This window comes from Bos taurus, chromosome 3 (genome assembly GCF_002263795.3).
Source record: "Bos taurus isolate L1 Dominette 01449 registration number 42190680 breed Hereford chromosome 3, ARS-UCD2.0, whole genome shotgun sequence".
In the NCBI taxonomy this organism is placed as follows: Eukaryota; Metazoa; Chordata; class Mammalia; order Artiodactyla; family Bovidae; genus Bos; species Bos taurus.
Window position 1 is genome coordinate 89,091,130 of NC_037330.1, and position 13,538 is coordinate 89,104,667.

The 13,538-nt window shown below is 44.6% G+C and overlaps 1 protein-coding gene across 9 annotated transcripts in view; it reads left to right on the forward strand.

The window, feature by feature from the left end:
• Window positions 1-13,538, forward strand: part of DAB1 (DAB adaptor protein 1) — a 1,339,715-nt gene that overhangs the window by 1,292,329 nt on the left and 33,848 nt on the right. For 8 of the 9 annotated variants that reach the window (XM_059885131.1, XM_024990124.2, XM_059885132.1 and 5 more), the window contains 2 exons: window positions 10,020-10,070; window positions 10,162-10,209. The exons of the other annotated variant lie outside the window; for it this stretch is intronic. In XM_059885131.1, the coding sequence (XP_059741114.1) occupies window positions 10,020-10,070; window positions 10,162-10,209 (99 nt within the window). The remainder of the gene's footprint in view (window positions 1-10,019; window positions 10,071-10,161; window positions 10,210-13,538) is intronic. 9 annotated transcript variants of the gene reach the window in all.

Below are 13,538 nucleotides of genomic sequence, written 5' to 3' on the forward strand. Positions count from 1 at the left end.
GCATTCCAGTCCTCACAAGATTGGCCCAGTGCCTTCCTCCGAGAATGCATTCAGGAAAGGTTTATTAATTATGAAATGAATGCCTAAGATGTAAAATCTGCATTCTTCCAGAGAAGAAAGGGAAAAAACATTGTGCGGGGAACGGCTGTCTGAGCAGCAGGCACAGCCCCCCATGACTATTTTTTCCTTTGCTGTGACATCTCTCCATTTGTGATTTGCTCTGCCTTCAGCCTGAGCCTCTGCTGCTCTTGCTTGATTTCTGCTCCATCCAGTATTTCTCGTTACCGTTCGGGTGCCATCTGGACCGCGGGAGTAGCCTCTCTAAGAGAAACACAGCCATAGAGAAGGAGCTGACTGCCTATCTGAGCATCCCCCTGCCCTCCTCCCCAGGAGTGTGCTGAGAGCCTGTCATCCTGCTGACAGGAGCCGATTTCACTTTCCTGTGATTCTCATTCACCCCTTTTCAGAGTACTGAACGAGCGCCAAATCTTGTTAGGAGTTTTTGAAAAATCCTTTGAGTTTTTGCTAATGTGGAACTAGAATAATAGATTTTTTTAAGGAGATGAGATCAAGAAAGAGAGAATGAAAAACAAACAATTATAAGCTTCAGGACATGATTTCCCTGAGGTTTCTCGTTGTCACTGTACGTTTAGACCTGGGCAGGTGTGTTTATTCTGTTGACAACCATCAGAGTAGCTAAGCTATTTTGCAGCCTGCCCCTCACCCCACAGAGGAGCCCCAGCAAGGAAGGGGCCCGATATTCTAAACTCCTCATGGTCACACGTCAGAGCTTTGGAATGAGGTCATGGGTTGGGACCAGGATCTAGAGCCCAGGAAGCTTCCATGAGTATCAGAGCATAAAGTCATCTCCAGGGCTTCTAGAGAAGCTCCGTGGTAGGCTGGTGTTTTCAGCATTTATTCTCAGTTCCCAACACTGCCACATCTGGAGCTATCACCATATTAACAACTATACCGTCACCTCTTTATAATCACTGCCTCATGACAATAGTATTGAAACTATTAAAATCCCCAGCACTGCATTTGCCACTGTCTCAAAATGTCTGACCCACCAAGATGGGATCAGTTACCAGTGGTACTAACCACTGGCATGAGTCATGTTGTTACTCTGAACTATGTATTACAAGCTTCATGTGAATTGTCTCATTTATGACACCAATCGTATGATCATTGCCTGTCTTCTTCTAAGGGCAAGGATTGTATCTTAGCATTGCTAAGTTGTTTCAGTCGTGTCCAACTCTGAGCAACCCCATAGATAGTAGCCCACCAGACTCCCCCGTCCCTGGGATTCTCCAGGCAAGAAGACTGGAGTGGGTTGCCATTTCCTTCTCCAATGCATGAAAGTGAAAAGTGAAAGTGAAGTCGCTCAGTCGTGCCTGACTCTTATCGACCCCATGGACTGGAGCCTACCAGGCTCCTCCGTCCATGGGATTCTCCAGGCAAGAGTACTGGAGTGGGGTGCCATTGCCTTCTCTGGTATCTTAGCATAATCGCTCAATAAATAGATATGGAGGGACTGAGGGACAGGTTAGGACAGCTTTAGGACAGCCATCACTGTCACCACCGCCATCACCCCAAACTCTGGGCGCTATCATTTCCTGAGATCAACTTACTTAGTGCTTAGTATCTTAGCCTGCAAATTGTGCCTCCAATCCCATCTTTAGGTGTATTTTTCAAGAAAATAAGGGATGTGTTTTAGAAGGTATGGGCCTGAAAGCATAGAGTCGCCCACTGGAGGTCTGAAATTGATGTGAGGAAGGCAGTGGAGAAAAGAAGGGTATGGGGTAGATGGAATGAATGATGTGGCTGATGGGCTTCACAGTGGTCCAGCCTTGCTAGTGTTAAGCTTTGGGTAAAATGTGCAGGAGCAGGAACCCGCCGTGACTAGTGTCTGCCGTGTGACGATCATGTCACACCTTTAGCTTCTCTTCCAAGTGACTTTGTTCCTTCCCTGGACTAGTGTTTCCCAAATTTGCCATAGCCTGGAACCTGCCCACAGTCACGTACCAGACATACAGTCCCATGGCTTCCCTTTCTTCTTCCCGTCCTTTCTTTCCTCCTCTTCTCTCTCTTCCTTTCCTCTCTCCTCCCCCTCTTTCTCCTCTCTCCCTGCCATCTCTTCCTCCCCGCCCCTTCCCCCCTCCTCCTCTCTTCCTCCCTCCCACCTGTCCTTCCCTTTCTGTACTTTTGGAAAAGGAACTGACATCCTTTGAGATGTTACTCTGTCAGGTGCTGTGCTAATTCTTTTCATGTGTATAGACCTTCTCAGCCATTGCATGTTATAAGCATTATTTTCCCTATTTTTTCTGAGGAGAAAACTGGGGCTCAGATTAAGGAAGGAATTCATCCAAGGATATATCAATGATGAAGCAGAAGTTCGAACTGAAAGCTGTTTTTGGAGTATAGTCTATTTACAATGTTGGAGTAGTTTCAGGTGTACTGCAAAGTGAATCAGTTATACGTATACATATGTCTACCTTTTCAGATTCTTTTCCCATTTAAGTTATTACAGAATATTAAGTAGTATTCCCCCTCTGTACAGTAGGTCTTTGTTGGGGTTATTTTATATATAGTAGTGTGTATATCGGAGAAGGCAATGGCACCCCACTTCAGTCCTCTTGCCTGGAAAATCCCATAGAAGGAGGAGCCTGGTAGGCTGCAGTCCATGGGGTCTCTAAGAGTCAGACACGACTGAGCGGCTTCACTTTCACTTTTCCCTTTCATGCATTGGAGAAGGAAATGGCAACCCACTCCAGTGTTCTTGCCTGGAGAATCCCAGGGACGGGGGAGCCTGGTGGGCTGCCATCTATGGGGTCGCACAGAGTCGGACGCGACTGAAGCGACTTAGCAGCAGCAGCAGCAGCAGTGTGTATATGCTACTCGCAAACTCCTAGTTTATCCCTTACCTCCCACTTCCCCCTTTGGTAACCGTAAGTTTGTTTTCAAAGTCTATGAGTCAGTTTCCATTTGGTAAATAAGTTCTTTTGTGTACTTTTTAGATCCCATGTGTAAGTGATATCATATGATATTTGTCTAACTTATATCACTGTGATAATCTCTAGGTCCATCCGTGTCGCTGAAAATGGCATCATCTTTGATGGCTGAGTAATAGTCCATTATGTAAACGTGCCACGTCTTCCTTACCCACTCGTCCGTCGGTGGGCCTTTACTCCCATGTCGTGTGAAAGCCACTGTTGCTAACGTTTGTCTTCCCAGTGCCCCTGGCTTGTCCCTCCTAAAATCATGACGTCTCTCACTTTAAAAGCATGCACATTGGTTTCCTTGGCCTGAGATTAAAGTTGGAAAGTTCAAGACTCCAGATTTAGGGTCCATAGCCACAGCTGCCCCTGTTCATTCACATTAGCCCGGTTCGGTCAACGTAGTGCCCTAATCTTCATGAAAGGAGTCTACCTTTCTCTTACATGCCCCTGAATAAAGCACCAGCAAATTCCTTCTACCTCTAGTTGGCATCCTGACTGTCTTCTTGCATGTTAAGAAAGGCTATTTCAACATAAGTATCTATTGACGCATGAATGGATAAACAAAATGTGCTATATACACGTGGTGGAATATTATATAGTCTTGAAAAAGAAGTCTGTCCTTGTTTCTATAACAACTTGGCTGAACCTTGAGGACATTATGCTGCATGAAATAAACCAAACACAGAGAGGCAAATACTGCAGGATATTGCTTATATGAGGTCCATAAAGTAGTCAAACACATATAAGCAGAGAGTAGAATGGTGGTTGCCAGAGGTCGGGGAAGGGGAAATGGGGAGATGCTATTTAATTGGTATTAAGGTTGTTGTGCAAGAAGATTAACTCATAGAGATTGTGCCCCTAATAATGCTGTATCATACACTTGAAAATTTGGTAAGTAGATAGATCTCATGTTGTGTTCTTACCACAGTTGAAAAATGGAGAGAAATGGGGGCTGTTTTAAACCAACTTCATTTTTTAGAAGGTTGGATATAAATATTTCATTGTCCCAGGCATTAGCAGATATATTACACTTGGGTGCACTTCAAGGGAGGATGTACCTCTCATTATAAGATCTAAGCATTTCCCTCCACCCTTGAGCTGTCTAGACAACCTTGGGCCCTCCTAAAATGTTAATTGGCAGAAGGAGAGCCATTAACTGCTGAAATACAGCCCAGCTTTGAGTAGAGCCAACTTCTCAATCACTACAGGGACAGAGTCACAAAACAGTACCAAATCCTCTATTAGATCAAGGCACTGAGTCCCACAAAACCACTGAGCCCCAGATCTCAGTAGGCTGGGACATTTTGGCCTTTAAAGGGAGTTCCATTCTGTTGGAATGATGATAAGGCTCCATGGATTTCCACTTGAAGTTCATTAAAAGATTGTTAACCTCCTTTAAAAAAAAAAAAAATCCCACCAATATTTGGCTCTGGCTTAGCCCAGGCAATGACAAAACTTACATCCAGAAGAAGGCTGTGGTTTTGCAAACTGAATTTAATTCATGGCTATCTAGACATAGCAAAGAATTCAATGCTCCCATAGAACCTTTCTCATCAACACAAAGATAGGATATTCTTTAAAAGAATAGAAGAGACTATATAAGGAAGGAATATGTCTGGTATTTAGAAAGCACCTAAATCAGGCAGCTGAAGTTTGCTTTTTTTTTTTTTTCTTTATGTCTATTATCTAGAGCTTTGCTGTCCAATACAGTAGCCACTGGTCACATGTGGCTATTTACAATGAAGCTAATTAAAAATAAAATTTAAAATGCACTTTATTAGTCATACAAGCCACATTTGAAGTGCTCAATAGCCATGTGCAGCCACTGGCTACCAAATTGGAAGTACAGGTGTAGGACTCTCCATCATCACAGAAAGTTCTGTTGGACAGGGGTGCTCATGAGAGAAATCATTTGTTAACATCACATTTTCTACTCCACATCTCAACTCCACCCCCTGTTTTGTTCGTCAGTTGCCAAACAGAGTTTCTGCTGTTTCTCTGCCAAGAAGTAGGAAAGTGACAGTTTATTCTTGGCTAAAGGTGATAGAGAGCATAAACTCCTAGATACTCCAGAGGGAATTAGTCTTCATTAGCGTGTTGTCTTCATGGTTAAATCACTCACCAGGGAAAGGCACACAATTCAAACGCTTGGAATCACTAGGTGTGTTAATAGTGCCCACCTTGGTGCACTTACAGATCACTTAAGTTAATCTATTTCTCCTGAGCCTTCTAAATGGATAATTGAATTCATTCTTTTGCAGTGCTGGCTTAGGTTCTGTCTGAATTGAGATCTTGATGCCTTGTGAGCTCCCTGTGCCACTCCTGTCCCACCTTCCACGCTAGAATGATGGTATATCCTGGCTCTGCTCTGAACTTTAAGAAAGCATGGCCCATGTATCAGTCATCTCTGTATATCCAACGCCTAGTCAGAACACAGCGTGTGGAAACACCCAGTGAGTGTTTGCTGGAGAAATTCATTCATCAATTATGTAATCAATCAAGATGTCTTCATTTTTCCCAGTAGGACTTTCACTAATTATTCCTACAGAGAGTTCATTCCCCAGCACAGTGCTTCACAAGTCTGGCTTCCTATTAGACTCACCAGGGGAGCTTTTAGAACCTGCTGATGCCAGGACCTCACCCCAGATCAACAGAATCCAAATCTCAGCTGGCTAGGCTCAGGTATGTGTAGCTGTGGAAAATCTCCCCTCGAGGATTACACTGTGCAGCCAGGGGTGAGAAGCACTGCAGGTTTCTGATTTGGCAGCTATAAATAAGTTGTCATCCTTTTTGATGTGTTCACCCCAAGTCCCATCTCATCCACTCACATTTTTTAAATTGGTAAGACCGGTTTTAAAAAATAGTTTTTATTGAAGTACAGTTGCTTTACAATCTTATGTTAGTTTCTATTGTACAACAAACTGAACCAACTCTGTGTATATGTATATCCCCTCATTTTTGGATTTCCTTTCCATTTATGTTACCGTAGAACATTGAGTAGAGTTCTCTGTGCTATACAGTAGGTTTTCCTTAGTTACCTATTTTATATATAGTAGTATAAATATCGGAGAAGGCAATGGCACCCCACTCCAGTACTCTTGGCTGGAAAATCCCATGGATGGAGGAGCCTGGTAGTCTGCAGTCCATGGGGCTGCTAAGAGTCGGACACGACTGAGCGACTTCACTTTCACTTTTCACTTTCATGCATTGGAGAAGGAAAAGGCAACCCACTCCAGTGTTCTTGCCTGGAGAATCCCAGGGACGGGGGAGCCTGGTGGGCTGCTGTCTGTGGGGTCGCACAGGGTTGGACATGACAAGTGACTTAGCAGCAGCAGCAGTATAAATATATCAGTCCCAATCTCCCAGTTCCTCCCTCCAGCCCCTTTCCCCCTTGGTGTGCATACATTTGTTCTCTGCATCTGTCTCTAGTGCTGCTTTGCACATAAGGTCATCTCTTCCATTTTTCTAGATTCCACGTATGTGCATTAATAATACAATATTTGTTTTTCTCCTTCTGACTTACTTTACTCTGTTTGGCCGTCTGTAGGTTCATTCACATCTCTACAAATGACTCAATGTCATTCCTTTTTATGGCTGAGTAATATTCCATTGTATGCATGTACCACACTTCTTTATCCATTCACTTTTGCTGCAAGAGTAACATGAATCTGATCTTCTTCCGTCCATGGGGTTTTTCCAGGCAAGAGTACTGGAGTGGGGTGCCATTGCCTTCTCTGTCTTAAGAGTTACCCTATTCAGCTATGGGACAATACTGTCCCACTGCTCTAGATACATTGTGGGAAAGTAAACTTCATGTGGAAGCTTTATTTCAGTGTCTTAATGATGCTTTGGGCTAGAACTGTATTGAAACAACAGAAGAGAATCTCTTCTTTTAAACCTTCACCAGAAATGGAAGCTGTGAGTAAACTAGATTGTCATATTGAGATTTTAAGAGCAGAATTGAAAACTGCATGCATGCTCTGCTAGTAAGTGTGAGGAATATATCTAATAAGGGGAGAACAAGACTTGAAGGTAAATGAGCAAAAGCTGTAATAGTCAATGTGGGTAAAGCAGGACCTGGGGATGCAGGGAGACTAGGGAATGGACTCCAGGTTCCCCTCCTTAAGAGTCAACCGAGAGAAAAATGCAGGGACTGGAAGAGTCTTCTGATGGCTGGATGAAGTGCCCTGAGTATTCTTAAGGCTGTCCTGGGCAGGAGGAAGGAAGTCCAAGAAATGACTAGTATCAAACAGGAATGTAACCATATATGCCAGGTACAAAGGGTATGGATGGGAAGATGCCTCCAGCAAGACTGTGTCAATAGGAGAGAAAAGAGGGAAAAGATGGGATCAAGAGTGGACTGGGCATTCAGAACTAAGAGCAGGAAGTGTTTGGCATCCTTTTACACAGGACCTAGTCCATGTTCTGAAGTGGGGTGGTTTCTAAAGAGGGGCTTTCCACAAGATATTTTTACTTCTCCTTTTTCCCCATATCATATAGTAATAGTTCCTTAATATTAAAAGATGTGTGCCTGTGCATTGCAGAAGTGAGCTAAGTTGATTGAGAAGATCCTAATAATAGCTACGATTTATTAAGCATCTCTGTGTGCCAAACAGCAAACAAAGCAGTGCACACACATCTCAGTTAATCCTCTCCGTAACGCTAAGATGATGTTATCACTGTCGTCCCACCGAGAAAACCTAGGCTCCATGACTTGCCCAGGGTCGCACAGCCAGCACGGGGCACAGTCAGGATTCAGTCCATATCTGTGTGACTCCAAAGAGATACATTTATGCTCACGTCTGGACCAGTCTCCATCTGGATTTACGGAAATCGCCTCCTCACACCCTGGCCCCACCCCTCATCAGAGACCCCCTCTTCTGTCACCAGCAAAGTGACAGTCTCACACCAGTGCTGGCTATCCTCACATGTTTCCATTATATGCTGGGAGTTTTATGAGACTCTACCACCGGCTGTTTTTCAAATTTATTTAATTCATCCATCATGCTCTGAAGCCATTTGCTTTTTTATATTGGACAGATGTAATGAGATTTTGGACACTAAAAAATGTTTTTATTAAAAGTTATGACCCAGAGCTAGCTGGTAGGGGCTATGCCATAAATCCCAGGAAGTGTGGGAATTTATAAAGGATGTAGCAACATAACCTTAACCTTTCAGGCCACACCAGAGGTTACAGGATAACACTGTCTCCCCGTCTCTAGCCAAATAATAATAATTGTTATTATTATTATTTCTGCCATTATCCAACGTGATCCTTCCTCCTCTTCTCTCAGCCACTGTTGAATCCTGGCGAGCCAGCACCTAGTGGGAGCAGGTGGCTGATGACAGAACTTGCTGGTGTTTGGCTTGAAGGCTCTGCCATGGTGGGCACGGGCATGTGCGTTGCCCTTCTCTGCGACCCTGTGACTGGGGCTGACTAATGTACAGTCACATTTACTACAGACAGAGTGGAAGTGGTCATGGCTGACGGTTCCTCCACTCCTCCATGGCCAGCAGGAAGCTCTCCTGAAAATTAGGGAACAATGCAAGTATTTCTGTTCAAGCATAATCATTCCAAGTTAATGTCAATATTATCAGACTTAGACTACTGTTACACTGCTTGGAATTCATCCCAAGCATAATTAGTTTGGACATATAGACCAAAAACATGGTCATTAAAAATAAATGTGTACATATGGAGATATTATGCATATTACCTACAATATGTATTAATGTTGTGGCTTTGTTCAGTTAACATTCCTTAAATAAAGCTCTGGGGTATTGGATGGTAAGCCAGGGTTCAACAGAAGACCACCAGGGAGTTGAAATAGAGTTTATTAGTGCAGGTCCTGGAGGAAGGGCCATATGCAGAGGTGAAGGGAGGAAGCAGGCGGAGAGAGCAAGGCAGGGTCTGGGGCACTTGCCTTTATTAGGGCCCCAGGGTAGAGTGCTTTAGCGTTCCTGGTCCGAGGCCTGATTGGTCATTTCAAACCCAAAAGAGCAGGGTTTTGGTAAGTGTCTAAGGCATCTTATCTAAGGGTACATAAGGCAAAGCCCTGGGAGGCTGGGGAGAGTGTAGCCGTAAGAGCTGTTAGGATGGTCAGACCAGGAACTGACATTTGCTTGTGACTTTGTGGGCTGTTATCCAGGACGTACTTCACTGGAGAAGCTGGTGTCAATTCAAGGCCCCTGCAGGCCTCTTGGCCAACACAAAGGGGATGCTGAGGCAGCGGTATTATGGAGTGGTGTAGCAAAGCTCTCAGCAATTATAAACAACAAAGTGAAAAATTAACAAAATGATTGGATTTGGTCAGCTGCCACCTGTTTTTAAAATCATCTATTCGTTCATATGTATTTTTTTTGAGCACTGCCATGGGACAGATCCCCCACGACCTGCCGGGGATGCGGGAACAAACGCATCATGGTCCCTGCTTCAGGAAGATCACTGTGTAGTGGGTACAGGTGATATCCTGTTGTTCGCAGAGGATGGATTTCAGCTCAGGGGACCAAAGAAAGCTTCACAGAAGAGATGCCCTTTCAGCTGGGTTTGAGGAACTGGGTGAGCTTTGAGCTTGCCAGGCTGACAGAAGCATTTCAGGCAGAAAAGGCTGTATGTACAGAGGCACTTACAAAACCAGCTGTTCAGACTGCTCCAAAGGTTAAATTTGGCTAAAGCACATGATAACACTTTTTCCTTTTAAAACAAAAATCTCAAGGGTAAACATCATGCTCTTATCTGCTGTCACCATTGAGACTGGCCAGGTCAGGTCTGTAATTTCAGGAAGATGGACTTTAAACTTAGAAACTCCCTATGGCTTGCATTTCCTAGCCAGGTACGTGTTTTCTCATCAGTTTATGCTGGGAACATATTCCAGGGTTTTCACAGCACATTGGCAACCACTCCCGCCTCCTGTGACCACAAGAGTGTAAACCATAGATAATGTCATCATTAAGCACATAAATCCATGTCATCTGTGTGTCATTCACTTCATCCTCATTCATCATCCCTTACGCTTTCAGAACGGCCGTGCGTTTGAAGATTTTGACGAGCGGTTTGCCGCAGCCACGCCGGTAAGCGCAAGAGGGCCCAGCCTGGTTAACGGTTTCGCGTCATTGTCCCATCACTCATTTCATGCTCATAAGTCATGCCTTGTGGTTACAGAACAGAAACCTGCCGATGGACTTTGACGAGATTTTTGAGGCAACAAAGGTAAGGCCTCCATGGTCTTGTGAAGTGAGGGTTGTTCTGGTCATTCTTGTCTGCTCTATGCAGCCTCACTCTCCTCAGTGCTCTGCTCTGGTGCCAGCCTGTGCTGATGTTCAGGGACTCCTGGCGGGTCCCGCGGTGAGGGCGAAAAGTAGGAGCGTGTGTGTGTGTGAGAGAGAGAGATAGAAACAATGTATGCTGGAGAGGAAATGACACCCCTCCATTTCATCCAGCAAATATTTCCAATCTCCTAATGTGTCCCAGGCATTCTGATAGATGTTAGACATGCAGTAGAGAGGAGGACACGACCCCTATCCTCGAGGAGCTCAGAGTGTAACAGTGTGGCATTGCATAGCAAAGGAGAGGGCAGGCGGGATGGGTAGAGAAGGGCAGGGTAGGATTGCCTAGTGGAGTGGAGTGTAACAGTATAGTGGAGATTCAGCACTGAACAGGAGCTGCTCAGTGCACCTATCGAGATAAAAACCAGTGTGGGGGCGGGGGTGGAGGTGGCGAAGGCAATGGCACCCCACTCCAGTCCTCTTGCCTGGAAAATCCCGTGGATGGAGGAGCCTGGTGGGCTGCAGTCCATGGGGTCGCAAAGAGTCGGACACGACTGAATGACTTCACTTTCACTTTTCATTTTCATGCACTAGAGAAGGAAATGGCAACCCACTCCAGTGTTCTTTCCTGGAGAATCCCAGGGACGGGGGAGCCTGGTGGGCTGCCGTCTCTGGGGTCGCACAGAGTCGGACACGACTGAAGCGACTTAGCAGCAGCAGCAGCAGCACCTATGGAGATAAAACTGTTATTTGGTCCACATCACCTGGAATAGAGGTGCTGGTTTGCAGCCAGTGTTTATTTAGATTGGTTAATATGTTGGCGAGTGAATGTTGTCACTCCTGAGTACATGGGTTTGGGAAGTCTGTAGGACAGCAGTTCTCAACCTGGGCTGCAAATTAGAATCATCAGGAAAATTTTTAAACTTTGACTTAGTAAACTACTTCAAACCAACTAATCAAGAACCTCAAGGGGTGGGGACCAAGCGTCGTATTTTTCCCTTGAGTTTGTGTGCTTAGTTGCTCAGTCGTGTCCAACTCTTTGCAACCCCGTGGACTGAGACATTCCAGGCTCCTCTCTCTGTCCATGGGGATTCTCCAGGCAAGAATACTGGACTGGGTTGCCATGCCCTCCTCCAGGGGATTTTCCCAACCCAGGAATCAAACCCAGGTCTGTCACATTGCAGGCATATTCTTTACCAGCTGAGCCACCAGGCTATCCAAGGCTGACAGTCCATCTAAGGGTCTCACATAAGCTGTATGGGGCAGTGAGATGGGGTACAAATTGAGTTAGAAAACACTTCCCAGGAAGAAATAAAGGCATCTAGTTTGTGTCTCGAAAGATCGGTAGGAAAGGCAGTGGGGGAAGGTATGAGTGTTCTGGTCAGAGGAGGAGCATGTGCCAAGGCCCTGAGGTGGCCCCCCTTTCGTGACCTCTGGTGCTTCTCTCCTCTGTAACATGGTCCTCACTGTGTTTATAGGTCTGTCTTCCCATAGAATAGGCAGCTCATGAGACTCAGTGCAGGAAGTTGCCTTATGCATCCCTGTGTCCCCTGCTTTCGGCACAGTAGCCGATGTACAGTAGGAACTACATGCTTGCCCTAAGTGAAGGAGCACCTAATGCCAAAACTGAGGAAGTGGGTCTATGTAAATATGTACTGGTGGTCAGTCATGGACACCTCTGCATTCATCAATGGCGCTTTCAGAGCTTCTCTGCAGGGAGGGTCTAGGAGTCTACTTGCAAAGGTTTAGTGGAAAGAAGCACCAGGGGACTAATTATGAAATAGCAGCTATAGGGCATTCCAGATGTTATTGAAAAACCACCACTGATTCATAACAAAGAGTGGCTTGGGAGGGGACAGGCCTCATTGAGATACTGAGGAGCTCCAATAGCCAAGCATCTCCTCATCCTTTTCACTGGCTTTGGCAGCTTCTAGGGTCACTCTCTTTACCCTGGAGGATGCCCAGGACCTAGAGAAGGGACAGAATCTTCCATCAACAACCACATCTTTACCTGAAGATGTCTGAAGGGCCAGGAAGGGGAAGGCAAGGAGGAATCTTGGGTTGACCTTGGAGATGACTTCTTCAGAGGGACGTGAATCGTGACAGGGCTTATAAAAACCCTGGCTTCTGGTTAGAGAATATTGTGGGGCTGGGCTTCCACCATGAAGGAGGGCTAAGTAGGGCTGGGTAAAGGGACACATGGTTAAACAAAGTGCTGCTTGGTTTATGGGTCAAGCCCAGCTTTTTTTAGCTGACCGATCAGAGGCAAGTCACCTTACCTTCAGGCCTCTATTAGCTCATCTGCAAACTAGAGATAGTGGAAGAGATTCCTGTGCTCCAACTTCACAGAGTTCAGGGAGCATCCAATGTTACAGTAATGGTTGGAAAATACGTTATAAACTATCAAGTGCTCTACAAATGTGAATGGTTAGTTCTATTCTCATGAGGCTGTTAAAATGATTAATTACAACAATATTATCAGATGGAACATGGCTTCTTAAGTTACAAATAAAAGAACCAGGGTTAACAAGGGGGAGAGGGGCTGTGAAAATAGATATTATTCCAGATCCTCAATCATATACTGTTATTAGAATTATTTTTAATTTTATGGCCTAAGAATCCCCTTTTTCTATAAAATTTAATTAACTCAAGGTTCTATTTAAGCAGCAAGTCGAATGGAATGAAATAACAATCTAAGTTTTATGCCTCCGCATGTTTTTTCTCGTTTAATCCTTGAATGGAAATCATCTGGCAAGAGGAGAGTCTGTAGCTCAAGAATGAAGGTTATTTTAAAAGTTGTGCTTAAGGAGAAAATTAGCCAATAAATTATATTTATGATGTTAGTAAAAGTGTGCCACGAGTTCACCACATTTGAAATGTAAATTGTGCAACTTAATTATTAACTTCATTTTAATATTTTCATACCACTGAAAACAGTCATGGGCCATTTGCAAAGCATTGAGCTTCAAGGGCCAGGAATCCCAGAAACCTCCTTTGAATGCATTAAATAGAATTATGCCTTCTGTGGGTTTGGGAGAGAGCCTAAGGATTGGCACTGTTTCACCAAATAATATAAAATATTGCTCACATGCTAAATAAGTCTTCCTAAAGACAAGTAAACGTTTATTATTATATCTGTGGATTGTCCCCAGTAGACTGTAAGCTCCCTGAAGACTGAAAATTGACATTCCTCCTAAATATGTTCCTAGCACCCAGCACAGGGCCTAACACCTTATAGTTGTCCAGTGTGTACCAGCATATTATGTAGTTCAG